The sequence below is a fragment of the Takifugu rubripes genome, chromosome 9, assembly GCF_901000725.2.
Source record: "Takifugu rubripes chromosome 9, fTakRub1.2, whole genome shotgun sequence".
Classification (NCBI taxonomy): Eukaryota; Metazoa; Chordata; class Actinopteri; order Tetraodontiformes; family Tetraodontidae; genus Takifugu; species Takifugu rubripes.
Genome location: NC_042293.1, coordinates 7014207 through 7029178, shown reverse-complemented (window position 1 = coordinate 7029178; position 14972 = coordinate 7014207). Strand labels below are relative to the sequence as shown.

At 47.2% G+C, this 14972-nt stretch overlaps 1 protein-coding gene across 1 annotated transcript; it reads right to left on the bottom strand.

Annotated features, from left to right (window-relative positions):
- Window positions 1-7787: 7787 nt before the first annotated feature.
- Window positions 7788-10058, bottom strand: LOC115251079 (protein FAM169B-like). The gene is made up of 5 exons (XM_029842062.1): window positions 9933-10058; window positions 9717-9819; window positions 9558-9643; window positions 9075-9292; window positions 7788-8834 (listed from the first exon to the last, which is right to left on the bottom strand). The coding sequence occupies exons 1-5, from the start codon at window positions 10056-10058 to the stop codon at window positions 8822-8824; spliced, it is 546 nt and encodes a 181-aa protein (XP_029697922.1). The 3' UTR covers window positions 7788-8821.
- Between the last annotated feature and the right edge of the window lie 4914 nt (window positions 10059-14972).

Here is a 14972-nt window from a genome sequence, read left to right as displayed (position 1 = left end):
TGAGGTGTTTGAGATTTTATTGTATTTGCTTTGGCCTTATGTGAGGTCTCTGACACAGTTGTTCTAGGTGTCCTCCTCCTTGCTTTGTATATGCCCTGCAGACAAACACACCACATCAAGATAAGAAGGTCAGGACTCCAAGTTTTCAGTGGGTTTGATGAATCTGAACACCAGTGGTGCACACACATAATTATCTCTGCAGGTCCAGTCAGGGTGGTTCAGAGAGTGGAGGAGCTTCTGCTTCTCAGCCTCTATATAATACTGAGTCTGCTCCTCTTTTGGGAGTGCCTTCCACTGCAGACAGACAGTCAAACATCATAAGAATATTCACTGAATACTGCATTAACTGTTGTTGAGGAGTCCTTTCGAAACGGAGAAAAATTGAGATTAAACACTCCTGATCTTTGCGATGTTTTTCGGGTGGGAAAAAAAAGGCCCTTCTAGAGATTAATTTAATGTCTGAGTTAAAGGGCAGATTTTGGTCAAAAGTTACTCCAGGATTCCTCACAGGGAGACTAGATGCTAAGGAGATACCATCTCGAGTGATCATGTGATCTAATCTATCCCTGAAAGGTTCAGGACATGATTTATGTGTTGAAGGAAACCAACTGACTCAAGTAATGAAATGAAGATATTTCTAAAGCTGTCATCTACAACATCTACATGGATGTTAAAGTCTGCAATAATAATGACTTTATCTGTTCTAAGGACCAAGTCAGATAAGTGAGAGAACTCAGACAGGAACTCTGAATGTTGCCCAGCAGGGGGCCGATATACAACTACAAACAAAAGTGGCTTTTCTGTCCTCCGGTTCAGATGGTTGATGCCAAGACTCAGGCTTTCAAATGAACTGGAGGCCGGTGCTGCCCCTGCTGGTCACAATTGCGGTTTCTTTCACCTGGAGGGTGACAAGAATAAATAAGATGCAAATGTCCAAATTTAGATTTAGCTGTCTTTGATTCTAAATGTACTGTTACAATTATGTATTTTAAAAGGAAAAAATAGATACATACTTTAACAATATTAACGTTACTAGTTTCATAAGTAATTTTAAAATATACACATACATTGATGTGCGCTCTGTTCTGTCTCCCCCAGACTTTGTGCCAAACTCAATTTTATTCCCTATTTTGACAAAAATAGTCTAAGATCACCATACCAGTTAAATAATCAATTTATAAGGCATTGAATCTACTTTATTGTACAGATGTGGGTGTGGGTGATGTGATCATGTGACATAATTTCCCATGATGCCCCTTTAAGTTAGCATAACAGGAGAAACACCAAGTTTTTGCAGTACCGTGTAGGTGCTTTTTTAATTATTATTTACAGATGTCTTTTCTTATATAGTAAATTAAGATTTGCGATGAAATGAGCTCACAAGATGAACATTCATGTGTTGGCTGTACAGGCAGGAAAGAACAACATACTACCTGATGTTGTTGAACGTGTTACGTTAAATGCCTTCATCGTTCCTCTCCAACATTGAGCCTCGTTGCTTCATCCTTCATCTTCCTCTCTAAGATGTTTCTGCCTTAAGAACTGTTGTGATCGTATGTTGAACAGTCGTCTACTGCAGCGTTATTTTCTGATAATTAGTTTGAAGATCAGCTGCCTGATGGGTGTTGCCTCTGTGCTCCTTGGGACAGTTTTCTGTGTCTGAGGGGGAACCTGCAGAGGAACAATGGAAAGTCCACACCAGAGATTTCACAGTGTGATGTCATCATGCATGTACTACAGTGTAGTCTCTACCTTTATCCTGTGTACATTAAACGCTATAGATTTCAACAAATCTTGAGTACAAGAATAAACTGCAATGCAGTACCGATCAGCGTATCTATAGTAAGCTTAAAAATCATCAATCAATCTTTATTTATATAGTGTCTTATACAATCAAAATTGTTTCAAGGCGCTTTCCAGAATCCCAGGGCCTGACCCCAGACAAGCAACAGTGGCAACTCCCCTTTAACAGGAAGAAACCTTGAGCAGGACCAGGCTCATGTAGGGGGACCCTCCTGCTGATGGCCGGCTGGGTAAAGAGAGAGGAGAAGGGGGAGGACAGGTAGAAGATAGGATAGGTAGGAGAGGAGAGGGGGAGAGGAGAGGAGAAGTAGAGTGCAGGGGAGGTAGAGGAGAGGAGAAGGAGAAGGAGGAGGAGGGGAAAGAGGAGAGGAAAGGAGAGGGAGAGGGAGAGGAAAAGGAGAAGGAGGGGGAGAGGAGAGGAGAGGGAGAGGAGAGGAGAGGCACAGAGCACAGAAACACACACAAAAAATATGATGTACAATCACTTCAGCGGGGCAGGAGGTCATTATGCAGCTCCGAGGGCGGCGATACCTGTAAATAAATAGGGGGGGGGGCAGAAAAACTACACAAGAATCAGCATAACTAGTCTGCTTGATGAGGAGAGGAAAGGAGAGGAAAGGAGAGGAGAGGAAACCATGACCCAGTGGAGTGACAGAGGCCTGTCAGGTGATCATGTTTCTGGACCCTGGCAGCCTTGGCCTATATAGCATATATAGCATATATAGCATAACTAAGATGTGACCTAACGATTAGACGACCCCCTAAGTATGATAATCTGTCTGTCTATGATAGTAACTGGAACTACTGAATTAGTAACAATAAGCTTTTTCAAAGACCAATTAAGTTGTTTATGTTACGATGCGTGGTTGTCCAGGACCCGAACGCAGGCAAGACGCAGTGATCAAAGGTCCAAAAATTGGTTTTATTAAACAAAGACAAAAGGACAGTCCTCCTGGACTGCTGGGAAGCAACAGTTCTTCCTCCAGGTGCACACAAAGAGCTCCAGCGTGGAGCCACAAAAATCATAAGAATCTTCAAAACCAACAGAGACACAAGAAATACAAAGTCACAAAAACAAAAGCCTCCGACACTGGTAGGCCGGAGTCTTAGACCTTAAATAGGCGGCTGATCACAGATGTCCTGCAGGTGCGCCAACAGGTGGCCGGAGCATGGCTCCACCACGCCCCCTGCAGGGAAAACACAACCGGGAATCCTGGATCACAACAGTTTAGTGGAATATTTTAAAAATTAGGATCATGTGACCTTTTTTTTCCCTTCAATGTTGAGGCGAATCTCTGTGGTAATTGTTTATTTTGCTGGAGATGGACTTAAAAGGATGCACTGATTGAATGGTAAAATGGCTAGCACAATAAAATATCAATGTATTTTAATTATAACAGAAAATGGCAAAAATGACAGAATGCATAAAATTAATGAAAGCAGATACACATGGGGGTGTGAACACCTACATCTGCTGGATTCAAAGAGTGTTTGCATTTTTTACATTTTAAATAAAGATGCAAATAATTTGAACAGTCTGAAATTATTAAAAATATTGAATTACAATATTAATGGAAAAACTCATTTTAGGATCCCACAATTATGTTGTGAATTACTTCAGCATAAAAAAATCCCCAAAAACTAAATGCCATTAGATACATAGAACGTTTTTTCCAGGACAACTTCTGCATTTATGAAGCCCTGTGATTTCAGGAAACAGTCTTCTTCAGACCAGTGGCCCAAAAGGAGCCTCTGGGTTTAGGATTAGCGGAAGGGAATGGGTTTACTCTTGGTGGAACGGCCGAGGGGAGGGGTCCAGAGCCGGGCGGCAAGGCAGAGGTACCGATGAGGGGCGAGCGGCAGACAAGTCTAGGTCAGGCAGAGGAGTCGAAGCCGGGGAAGCAGATTATTGCTGGAGACACGGAGGCAGAGTGCGTGGTCGGAGACAGAAAGCAGGCAGGTTTTCTGAGGAACAGGCGAGGCGGGCAGGATGAAGACAGGCAGGTCTGGGACGAGCTGCAGCGGAGCTGACAGGTGAGGGGAGTTGGCCTGATGAGGTGGGAGTGGCTGACAGGTAGAGTGGAAAACTACTGAGGGCAGGAAGCAAGGAAAAGTGTTGGAGTTCACTTTTTCCAAAATTTTAGAATCCTGCTCCAGACCCCTTTCTTCTTCTTCTTTTTCTCCTTCCTTTCAATGTAGTTCTGATGAAAGGAGGAATTGGTTTTAGTTTTCACATCCACACATTTAAACTTCCAAAACCAGGAGTGACGGGACAAACAAATCTGCGGCTGCTTACCCAAAGCTGCTGGAAGTTCTCTTGGAAGCGCTCAGTTTCCTGCTTTCTCTCCTCCTCTTGCTGTTTTCGCAGGGTCTCTTGTTCCTGGAGTTTCTCCTCCAGCTCTGACTGGTGTATTTTCCACTGCTGAGCTTCGGTCTGCCAGGACTCGATCAACGTGGACAGCTGCTTCTTCAAGCAGTCGTCCCTCTCTTCCCTCATCCCTCTCTCAAGCTGCTGTCTCAGTCTCTCCTCTCTCTCACGCATCTCACGCTGGTCCTTCTCTCTCTCCTCCAAGAGCTTCCTCTGGAATTCTTCCTGCATGCCAATGAGCCTCTGCCTCATCCACGCCTCCATTTGCTGTTCTTTTTGTCGGAATTGCAGTTTCAGAGCCTCTTCTTTCTTGGAGAGCTCTACGTGGTCTCCGTGCTCCGGACTCTGGTGGCTGTCATTGGTTCCACTGCGCAACTTCTCCTCCAGATCAGAGCACTTCTCTTGGCTCACTTTGAGATCAGCCCTTGTCTGGTTCAGCTGGTTCAGGGTGTCCACATGAGCCACTGTTCTTATCTGGCGCCTTTTGGTGGTCCGGCTCAACTGCTCGTCCTTCTCAGCCAGCTGTTCTTTTAGCTGCCTGACTTCATGTTGAAGCTCCGTCACTGACCTCAGCAGCTTTTTGTTCTCTTCCTGTATCTTCTCCATTGGTCTTCCTGTTCTTACTTTTTTGTTTAAAATGTAGATCACTTTAGCAGCTTCTGCTATGTTATTCTGTTATGCTGTTTTACTAACACAAGTAGATAGTTTAAGTATATTAGGATTTATGTTTAGGACTAGAGTTTTAATCTTTGATGTTGTGCCTTTAATGTCCTTTTTTGTCGGGCTTTGACAAGGCTTTATGGTTTTGTCAGGCTTTAAAAGTTTTAACCGTTCATCATCAGAGCAGATCAAAGACAGTGTTCTGTAGAACCAGCCAATATAACAGCAGCGCTAGTGGGAATGCTAGTTTTGTTTTTCTCCAATTGTATTTAATCTTTTAGTTGAATATTTATGTCAGCAATTAAGTCATCAGAAATCTACCCCCAATGTGCCTACGACACATCAACTGAAAGCACTTTCTGACTTTTCTGTCTTGTTGAAGCGTCTGTGGTCCCACTCATTTGCTCTAACTTAATTTTATTACACCTATTCAACATTTAGAAAAATCTCAGTGTGTCCTATTTCTGCGGTAATTGTTCATTTTGCTGGAGATGGACTTAAAAGGATGCACTGATTGAATGGTAAAATGGCTAGCACAATAAAATATCAATGTATTTTAATTATAACAGAAAATGGCAAAAATGACAGAATGCATAAAATAAATGAAAGCAGATACACATGGGGGTGTGAACACCTACATCTGCTGGATTCAAAGAGTGTTTGCATTTTTTACATTTTAAATAAAGATGCAAATAATTTGAACAGTCTGAAATTATTAAAAATATAGAATTACAATATTAATGGAAAAACTCATTTTAGGATCCCACAATTATGTTGTGGATTACTTCAGCATAAAAAAATCCCCAAAAACTAAAAGCCATTAGATACATAGAACATTTTTTCCAGGACAACTTCTGCATTTATGAAGCCCCGTGATTTCACGAAACAGTCTTCTTCAGACCAGTGGCCCAAAAGGAGTCTCTGGGTTTAGGATTAGGGGAAGGGAATGGGTTTACTCTTTGTGGAACGGCCGAGGGGAGGGGTCCAGAGCCGGGCGGCAAGGCAGAGGTACCGATGAGGGGCGAGCGGCAGACGAGTCGAGGCCAGGCAGAGGAGTCGAAGCCGGGGAAGCAGATTATAGCTGGAGCCACGGAGGCAGAGTGCGTGGTCGGAGACAGAAAGCAGGCAGGTTTTCTGGGGAACAGGCGAGGCGGGCAGGATGAAGACAGGCAGGTCTGGGACGAGCTGCAGCGGAGCCGACAGGTGAGTGGAGTTGGCCTGATGAGGTGGGAGTGGCTGACAGGTAGAGTGGAAAACTACTGAGGGCAGGAAGCAAGGAAAAGTGTTGGAGTTCACTTTTTCCAAAATTTTAGAATCCTGCTCCAGACCCCTTTCTTCTTCTTCTTTTTCTCCTTCCTTTCAATGTAGTTCTGATGAAAGGAAGAATTGGTTTTAGTTTTCACATCCACACGTTTAAACTTCCAAAACCAGGAGTGACGGGACAAACAAATCTGCGGCTGCTCACCCAAAGCTGCTGGAAGTTCTCTTGGAAGCGCTCAGTTTCCTGCTTTCTCTCCTCCTCTTGCTGTTTTCGCAGGGTCTCTTGTTCCTGGAGTTTCTCCTCCAGCTCTGACTGGTGTATTTTCCACTGCTGAGCTTCGGTCTGCCAGGACTCGATCAACGTGGACAGCTGCTTCTTCAAGCAGTCGTCCCTCTCTTCCCTCATCCCTCTCTCAAGCTGCTGTCTCAGTCTCTCCTCTCTCTCACGCATCTCACGCTGGTCCTTCTCTCTCTCCTCCAAGAGCTTCCTCTGGAATCCTTCCTGCATGCCAATGAGCCTCTGCCTCATCCACGCCTCCATCTGCTGTTCTTTTTGTAAGAATTGCAGTTTCAGAGCCTCTTCTTTCTTGGAGAGCTCTACGTGGTCTCCGTGCTCCGGACTCTGGTGGCTGTCATTGGTTCCACTGCGCAACTTCTCCTCCAGATCAGCGCACTTCTCTTGGCTCACTTTGAGATCAGCCCTTGTCTGGTTCAGCTGGTCTAGGGTGTCCACATGAGCCACTGTTCTTATCTGGCGCCTTTTGGTGGTCCGGCTCAACTGCTCGTCCTTCTCAGCCAGCTGTTCTTTTAGCTGCCTGACTTCATGTTGAAGCTCCGTCACTGACCTCAGCAGCTTTTTGTTCTCTTCCTGTATCTTCTCCATTGGACTTCCTGTTCTTACTTTTTTGTTTAAAATGTAGATCACTTTAGCAGCTTCTGTTATGTTATTCTGTTATGCTGTTTTACTAACACAAGTAGATAGTTTAAGTATATTAGGATTTATGTTTAGGACTAGAGTTTTAGTCTTTGATGTTGTGCCTTTAATGTCCTTTTGTGTCAGGCTTTGAACCAGGCATGTCCAAACCCAGTCCTCAAGGGCCACAATCCAGCTGGGTTTTCTGTCCTACCAGGCTGAAAATGCATTCTGTGGGATAGAAAACCCGTCAGGATTGTGGCCCTCGAGGATTGGGTTTGGACATGCCTGCTTTACCAATCTTCTGCCTGCATTATTGACTTACCAGAAGGCTGTATGCAAGTCAGTTACGGACAAACTGCGGCGTTCTCGCAAGTCACCGACTGATATGGCAAAAACAGGTGAATGAGCTCATGCACCTCAAGTATGAACGAGCTTACCTGGCATACCTGCATGCCACAGAGAATGCCAGGGATGGCTAGGCCAGTGCGTTTGGGAAGAAAACCATTGGGCAGTACTTGAGGAAAGAAGACCAGCCCCGTGATTTCAGGTCATATGAATATGGTTTAGGCTGGAGTACAGAGAACCAGGCTGCCGTCCGGTCCCTCTGGACTTGGACAAACTCAGAATACACAAGAGGGATGAGCCTTCTGCTCTTGTGCCTCCATCCTCACTGCCGACACCCCCACCTGGTTCAGTCAAAGCTCCTGAGGCAACAACCTCCTCCAGCTGGAGAATACTCTCTGCTCTGCCATCACCTCCACCGCAACCACCTATTCTGGTGCACCACTAAAGGAGGAAATTCCATCAGAGGATGACCAGGATGCTTCCAGATCTGCCAAAAATGCTAATTATTAGTTTGTAGCATACAGTTCATTTTGCAGCCTATTGTAATGAAGGCTTCAGGTGACTGAAAATAAATCAAGGTAAGGTCTTTATGGTCAATTTTCCACAACTACTGTTTTTTAGACTTATACTAATCTTTACAATAATTTCAGTGATTCATTGATCAAAAAAAGCGCAGCGCTTTTTATGCTATTCTATGGCAGAAACCCCCTTTTCCCCTTGTTTCTAGCAGATGATCTTATATTCATTTAATACTGTGTTTTATTTCGGCATTAAAGAACATTCATAGCTTGGCAGTTGGCAGTTGGGTTTTTGTGTTGGATCACACACGCTGGACACCAAACATGAAGGATGCTATTGACAGCTTGCTGCAGAAACACCATGGGGAGAAGAACATGGAAGAAAAATCTCAAAAACAGAAAACTATCTGAGCCCCAGTCAGCTGGTTGCCTCTGCAGATTCTGTCTCATGAAACTGAAACAGAGACCAAACAGCCCACACACACACACACACACACACACACACACACACACACACACACACACACACACACAGGGTTTCCTGGAGTGGTGGGGAAATACATTTACTGTCCAGCTAAAGTTTATTCTCTTTACCACAACAAAGCGATGGCAGATAGATGAGCTGGAAAGTTTGTGGCGATGATGGATGGAGGAGAGGAAGAAGGGACAACTCACATTAAAACAATCTCTAGAAGGGCCTTATTCTGTTATTAAGTTAGTCCATGCATTTGTTACTTCCAGGCTGGACTATTGTAATTGTCATTATTGTTAGGATGTCCAAAAAATTCCTTGAGAAGACTCCAGCAAATCCAAATGCTGCAGCTAGAGTTCTGACAGGTATTGACAAAAGAGATCACGTAACTCCTGTACTGGCATCTCTTAATTGGTTTTAAAAAACTGACCTACAATGTCTTTAGAACAGGCAGCAAGTAGCCCTGACCACTCCAGGTGTCACAGAGGCTGCCTGAAAAGAAAAACGGGAGTTCAAACATGAATTTAATAATCATACCTTACAGAGTATATCAATAACAACAAGCCCTAAATATTGTTCAGGAATTTTATTTATTGGCTTCCAGTACATACTCTGCAGATCCAACTAATCAGGACAGTAGCCTAAATGCATTGGCAGTGAGAGCATATACACATTTTAAGCCCTGCCCATCCCTACGCACTGGTCTGCCCCATGCATGTAGCTGGAACTTACCTTCTCTGTGAAAGACTGTAAAACTGCCGCCTCCCTCCCACACCCACCATCACACCTTTGTGTTTGACGGTGTAGAAACCGATCGCCTGACCGCCTCTCCACAACAGGCTGCAGTTTTCGGTGTGGGGGTGCAGGGAGAAACACATGCTCTCATCCAAAGATCTGACTACAACCCGACTGAGCAGGAACACTATCACCCTCTCCACAATCGACTGGACCTGGAGAGGAAAAAAACACTGATTTAGGAGGACCAACTGTTCCCACCAATCATATATTTACCAAAAAAGATTACATTCACATGTTCCTGTTGCCTTTCACATAGTTCTGAGGCTCCAGTTGATCCAGTATCTATCTTCCATTACAGTTTACTTTAACTCCAGGCTCCTCTATTGTACTTTTACCCCTCCACATTTCAGGCCAGTTAATTTACTACACAATAAGAAGCATAATTTGTTAATCACTGACGTGAAGAAGCTCTGTTACCGATAACAAGCCACTTCTGGATTCGACTGTGGTTCGTAATACATCATCCACAGGCCACCACTTGTCATGCAGGTATACAGCCAAGACTGAGTTGTAAAACACGACACTTTAGTGCTTGTCTTTCACGTCTGATGGGGGATCACAAGTCTGGTTCCAGACCTTGTGTTGGGTCACCGGAGGGGTGGAGCGCCAACACTGTGCAGTCAGCTCCACCATCTTCAAACAGCTGCAAGCGCGTTACATTGTTTACTGTTATGGTTGTCTGAGGAAAAATAGGACAGACTAGTTTTTTGTTTTTTTTAACCCCACAATCAAGAGGAACATTCTTGTGACTGAGGATGCAAACTGGTCATAAAAAGTAGTAATAGGTGTTACCTTATTGGTCGTGGAAAATTGGAATTCTTTAGTTTTATGAGATATTTGCTCCAGAGAAGAGAAGTACTGTTCAGATGCCAATGTGGGATCTGTGTCGCCCACAGCTGGAAGGTCTACGGGATACATGGTGATCTCACCTGTGTACAGATCACTTTCTTACACCTGCACATGTAATCAACAAGCTGAAAAAAATTATTTTAATAATCCCATGACACAACTGGATGGAGAATCCCCACAGTGCTGTTACAATTTGTGGGTTTTTAACAGAACCCGAACGCAGGCCAGAACACAGTGGTAAATTGGTCCGAAAGAGTTTTATTCTCAGGGGAACACACACAAAAGACAGAGGCAGTCCTCCTGGACTGCAGAGAACTCGGGAGACAGGCTCTGCACCACCCAGGTCCAGCAAACGGCATGAAGACCTCGAATGTGCAGGGAAGATGGCCCAAGCAAAGCCACAAAGCCACACTAGTAAAGCCGCAACACTCCCACCACCAATCCACAAAACTTACACGACACGCTAGTCCTGATGGGTGCACAATCCACCGAAGCCAACTTTATTGTCAAAAAAATAGAAATTTTCGAATAGCCAAAGTGCTTCCGACCATAATGTAGTCTCTCATTTTGGGGTTACTGTTCTGTTTTTGGGTGACCTCGCGCTGCAGTTCTTTTATTTTGAATAAACAGCTTCTGATTGTGTTTGCTTACTTAATATGAAAGTGGTCAATAACCGTTTTATAAAAGCAATACACCACTTAAGGCTGCAATATATGCTCATTATACCAGAGCTAAGGGGCCTTCTTTGGTTTTCAGTTGGAGGATAGTAATTAAAATAATCATAATAATACTGTAGTAAAATTAGGGTGTAAATCAGCCCATACAGACAGTTAAAATTGGAAAACGTCTGTTTTCTTTTCAGGGGTCTGAAGGGTTTTGGTGAAATTTAAAAACCACTTTAACGTCTACTGAAAGTCCCAAAAGAATATAATTCCTGTATATTACTAGCATTTTGTTTCCTATATTTTATTTGTCTGGATTCAAGTCTCAGATCTTCCTTGAGTGATTCTTATTTGTCCATTTTCTACATGTTTGGGTGAGGTTGTGTTAGGATTTGCTTTTTACAGGACCCGAAAGCAGACAAAAACGCCGTGGGAAAAAGTCCAAAAGCTAGTCTTTACTAACAAATCAACTTGGCAGTGTAACAGCTGCGGGCAATCATGCCCGTGAGTCGCCTCGCCCCGCACACCTGTTGGGCATCAGGACTCTAATGAGCACTCGTCTTAAACCCCGGAGGCACACCTGCTCTCTGCCAGATCGTTATTCGTTCCCGATGACTTTCCAGCGTATTCCTGTTTGCCTGCCTGCCCGGTTCCGACCTTGCCTGTTCCTGACCATTCTGTTTAGCCTGCTCCCCTGTAAACTCTGTCTGCCTTCTGCCCGATCTCGACCTTGCCTGTCCCCGACTATTCTGTTCTGCTCACTCGCCGATGAATCCTGTCTGTTGTCTTTGTCCGACAATAAAGCGGTCTTCAGCCAATCTCGTGTGTCGCATTTGGGTTCTTTTCTGGTTCCTGGCAGTACGATCTGGCCAGTCATGAACCCAGCGCACAACCCGTCCCCGCTAGACCGACTGGAACGGATTGAGGAAATCATTCAGCAGCATGAGGAGGCGGTGGCGGCTGGTTGGCGAACCCGAGCGCTACAAGGGTAATCCGGAGTCCTGCGACGCCTTCGTGGTGAATTGCTCCCTGCTGTTTTCCCTGCAGCCCCGCACGTTCGCTACTGAGGCAGCCAAGGTAGCGTACACCATTATACACCTCACAGGACGGGCATGGCTCTGGGGAACGTCAATCGGAGGCTTGCTCCACCTTCTCCGCGTTTGCTGCTGAGCTCCGCAAGGTGTTCGAGCAGGGGAACTCCCGGTCCTCTGCAGGATGTCGACTGCTGGCGCTCCGCCAGGGAGAGAGGTCCGTGTCGGATTATTCGATTGACTTCCGCACCCTGGCCAGCTGGAGCCAGTGGAGCCGCGCTAGTGGACACTTTTCTACACGGATTAGCCGCCCACATTAAGGACGCAATGGTATCTTACGACGTCCCCAGATCGCTGGATGGGGCCATTGACTTAGCAACCCGGGTGGACCTGAGGGTTCAGGCTCGTCAGCGGGAGAGAGCTCCGCGGCGACACTTCGCGGAGGCAGGCGAGCTCTTGACGGAAGTTCCGCCTCAGCCTGCAGCATCATCCAGGGAAGAGGAACCCATGCAGCTTGGCCGCACGTCGCTCACAGAGGAGGAACGCAGGCGGCGGTGTCAGTTCAACCTGTGCCTCTACTGTGGTGGGCAAGGTCATTTCGTGGTGACCTGTCCAGCAAAAGCCCAGACTCACCAGTAATTGGGGGAATACTGGTGAGTCCTATTTCTGCTTCCCCTCATCGATCCCGCCTTTCACTCCAAGTTCGCTTCCTACTTCCCGGGGGACCACAGGACCTAGCTGCTCTCGTTGATTCTGGTGCTGACGCCTGCCTGATAAGCAGAGAGGTGGCTCAGCAGCTGGGTCTGGGACACGAACCACTGGCGTCCGCCATTCCAGCCCAAGCGTTGGACGGGCATCACCTGGGGAACATCCATCACCAGACGTGCCCGGTGACGATGCTGCTTCAGGGCAATCACCGGGAGGAGATACGCTTCCACATCCTGGAGGGGACGCGCTTCCCCTTGGTCTTGGGCTACCCGTGGCTCTGCCGTCACAACCCGCAACTCCACTGGGAGACAGGGGAGATACTGGGGTGGGGAGCAGACTGTCACTGGTCCTGTCTAGCGCCAGCCCTGAGGGGGACCTCGACTCCTGACGTCACGCCCCCAGATCTGATCGGGGTTCTAGAGCAGTACCACGACCTCGCCGAGGTATTCAGCAAGGTCCTGGTGACCTCCCTTCCACCGCACCGACCGTACAACTGCGCGATTGACCTCCTCCCAGGCACTGCACCACCCAAGGGAAGACTCTACTCCCTCTCTGAACCGGAGCAAAAGGCCATGGAGGAGTACATCTCCAGCTCTCTGTCTGCTGGGCTGATCCGTACGTCCTCCGCTCCCGCAGGTGTGGGGTTCTTCTTTGTGGAGAAGAAAGATAAGTCTCTGCGACCCTGCATTGACTACCGGGGGCTCAACGAAATTACCGCGAAGAACCGGTACCCGCTGCCTCTTTTCGCCTCCGCTTCTGAGCTGCTCCAGGGGGCCACTGTCTTCACGAAATTGGATCTACGGAATGCCTACCACTTGGTTCGCATACGGGAGGGTGACAAGTGGAAGACGGCGTTCAACACCCCGGTCATCCACTACGAGTACCTGGTAATGCCCTTCGGATTGACCAACGCACCGGGCTCTAGTTAATGACGTTCTTCGGGACATGTTAGACCGGTTTGTCTTTGTGTACCTGGACGACATCTTAATCTTTTCTAAGGGGCTCAAGGATCATGTGCAACATGTGCGGGCAGTACTGCAGCGGACAACCAGCTGTTTGTAAACGCCCCATCAATGTCCTTCTTCGGATTCATCATTGCGCCGGGGAGCACCAAGACGGGGTTTGCTTGGACCCCAGAGGCGGACGCAGCATTCCGGGAACTCAAGAGGCGGTTCGCGACTGCCCCCATTCTGCAACTGCCAGACCCTAGCTGCCAGTTCGTGGTCGAGGTGGACGCCTCCGACACGGGGGTGGGAGCGGTGCTGTCACAGAGGGCTTAGGAGGACCAGAAGCTGCACCCGTGCGCGTTCTTCTCCCGCCACTTGACGCCAGCGGAAAGGAATTACGACGTGGGAAATCGGGAGCTGCTCGCCGTCAAGTTGGCCCTGGAGGAATGGCGGCACTGGCTGGAGGGTGCTACGCTGCCTTTCATCGTGTGGACAGACCACCGCAATCTGGAGTACATTCGAACAGCCAAGAGGCTGAACTCCCGGCAGGCTCGGTGGTCATTGTTCCTACCGCCCAGGGTCCCGCGGTAGGAAAGGCAGACGCCCTCTCTCGACAGTTCGCGGGGAAGGAGGACGAAGGCCCGGGGAGGACCCCGGAGAACATTCTTCCCTCCTCGTGTATCGTGACAGCAGTAACGTTGGGAATCGAGGAGAGAGTCCGGAGGGCGGCTGCCAATCAACCTGGGCCTAGCCCCTGCCCCAACAACCGGCTCTTCGTGCCTGACTCTCTCAGGGCTGAGGTCCTGGAGTGGGCCCACGCGTCTCAACTGGCCTGCCATCCTGGAGCACATCAGATGGTGGGTCTGCTGAAGCAGAGGTTTTGGTGGCATTCCCTGGGGGAGGATGTCCAGGAGTTCGTCAACGCCTGCCCCGTCTGCAACCAGCAGAAACAACCACGCCGAGCACCTGCCGGGCTACTGCAACCTCTGCCAGTTCCTCGTTGACCCTGTACACACATCGCCCTGGACTTCGTCACCGGGCTGCCCCAGTCTGCAGGGAACATTGTCATTCTGACCATCACCGACAGATTCAGTAAGATGGCTCACTTCGTGCCCCTACCTAAGGTTCCTGACACACAGTTCTCCTGGACCGCAGGGAAGCACTCGTCCAGTCCTCTGGGGCGCGCAGAGAGGCGCTCCCTCAGCCCTTGCAGGAACACTCCCCGAAGCGCTGGCTCATTCCACCCCGAGTCCGCTGTCAAGGTTCAGAACTCCAGAACTTTGTCTTAAAAAGGTACAAATTTGCACTAGTGTTGCACACAATTTTGTTATGTACTTAAAATCCCAGCCAGGACATAGTCTGGGTCATGAATCCACATAGATGGTCACAAATATGGGAGCAGCATCAGTTGGATTCTCAAAGTAAACTCTGTTCTCTCACATATGTAACTCCACACTTGTTTCCAATCTTACAGCAGCCACAACATCAATGCACTGATTATTAGCATTATAATAAGTAAAAAGTAAACTTGTGGGACACATTAAACACCAAATCTGTGTCAAAGAACATATAATATGAAAATAAAGGCAAGATGACATATTGAGGTGTTTGAGATTTTGTTGTATTTTACAAATA

What these genes read in the sequence shown, in the direction of transcription:
- LOC115251079 (XM_029842062.1), bottom strand. Translation starts at nt 10,058, where the DNA reads ATGTATCCCGTAGACCTTCCAGCTGTGGGCGACACAGATCCCACATTG. An exon ending in AATTTTCCACGACCAATAAG is followed by an intron (nt 9,820 to 9,932) that starts GTAACACCTATT and finishes ATTTTTCCTCAG; the next exon opens with ACAACCATAACAGTAAACAA. An exon ending in CCAGAAGTGGCTTGTTATCG is followed by an intron (nt 9,293 to 9,557) that starts GTAACAGAGCTT and finishes TTTCCTCTCCAG; the next exon opens with GTCCAGTCGATTGTGGAGAG.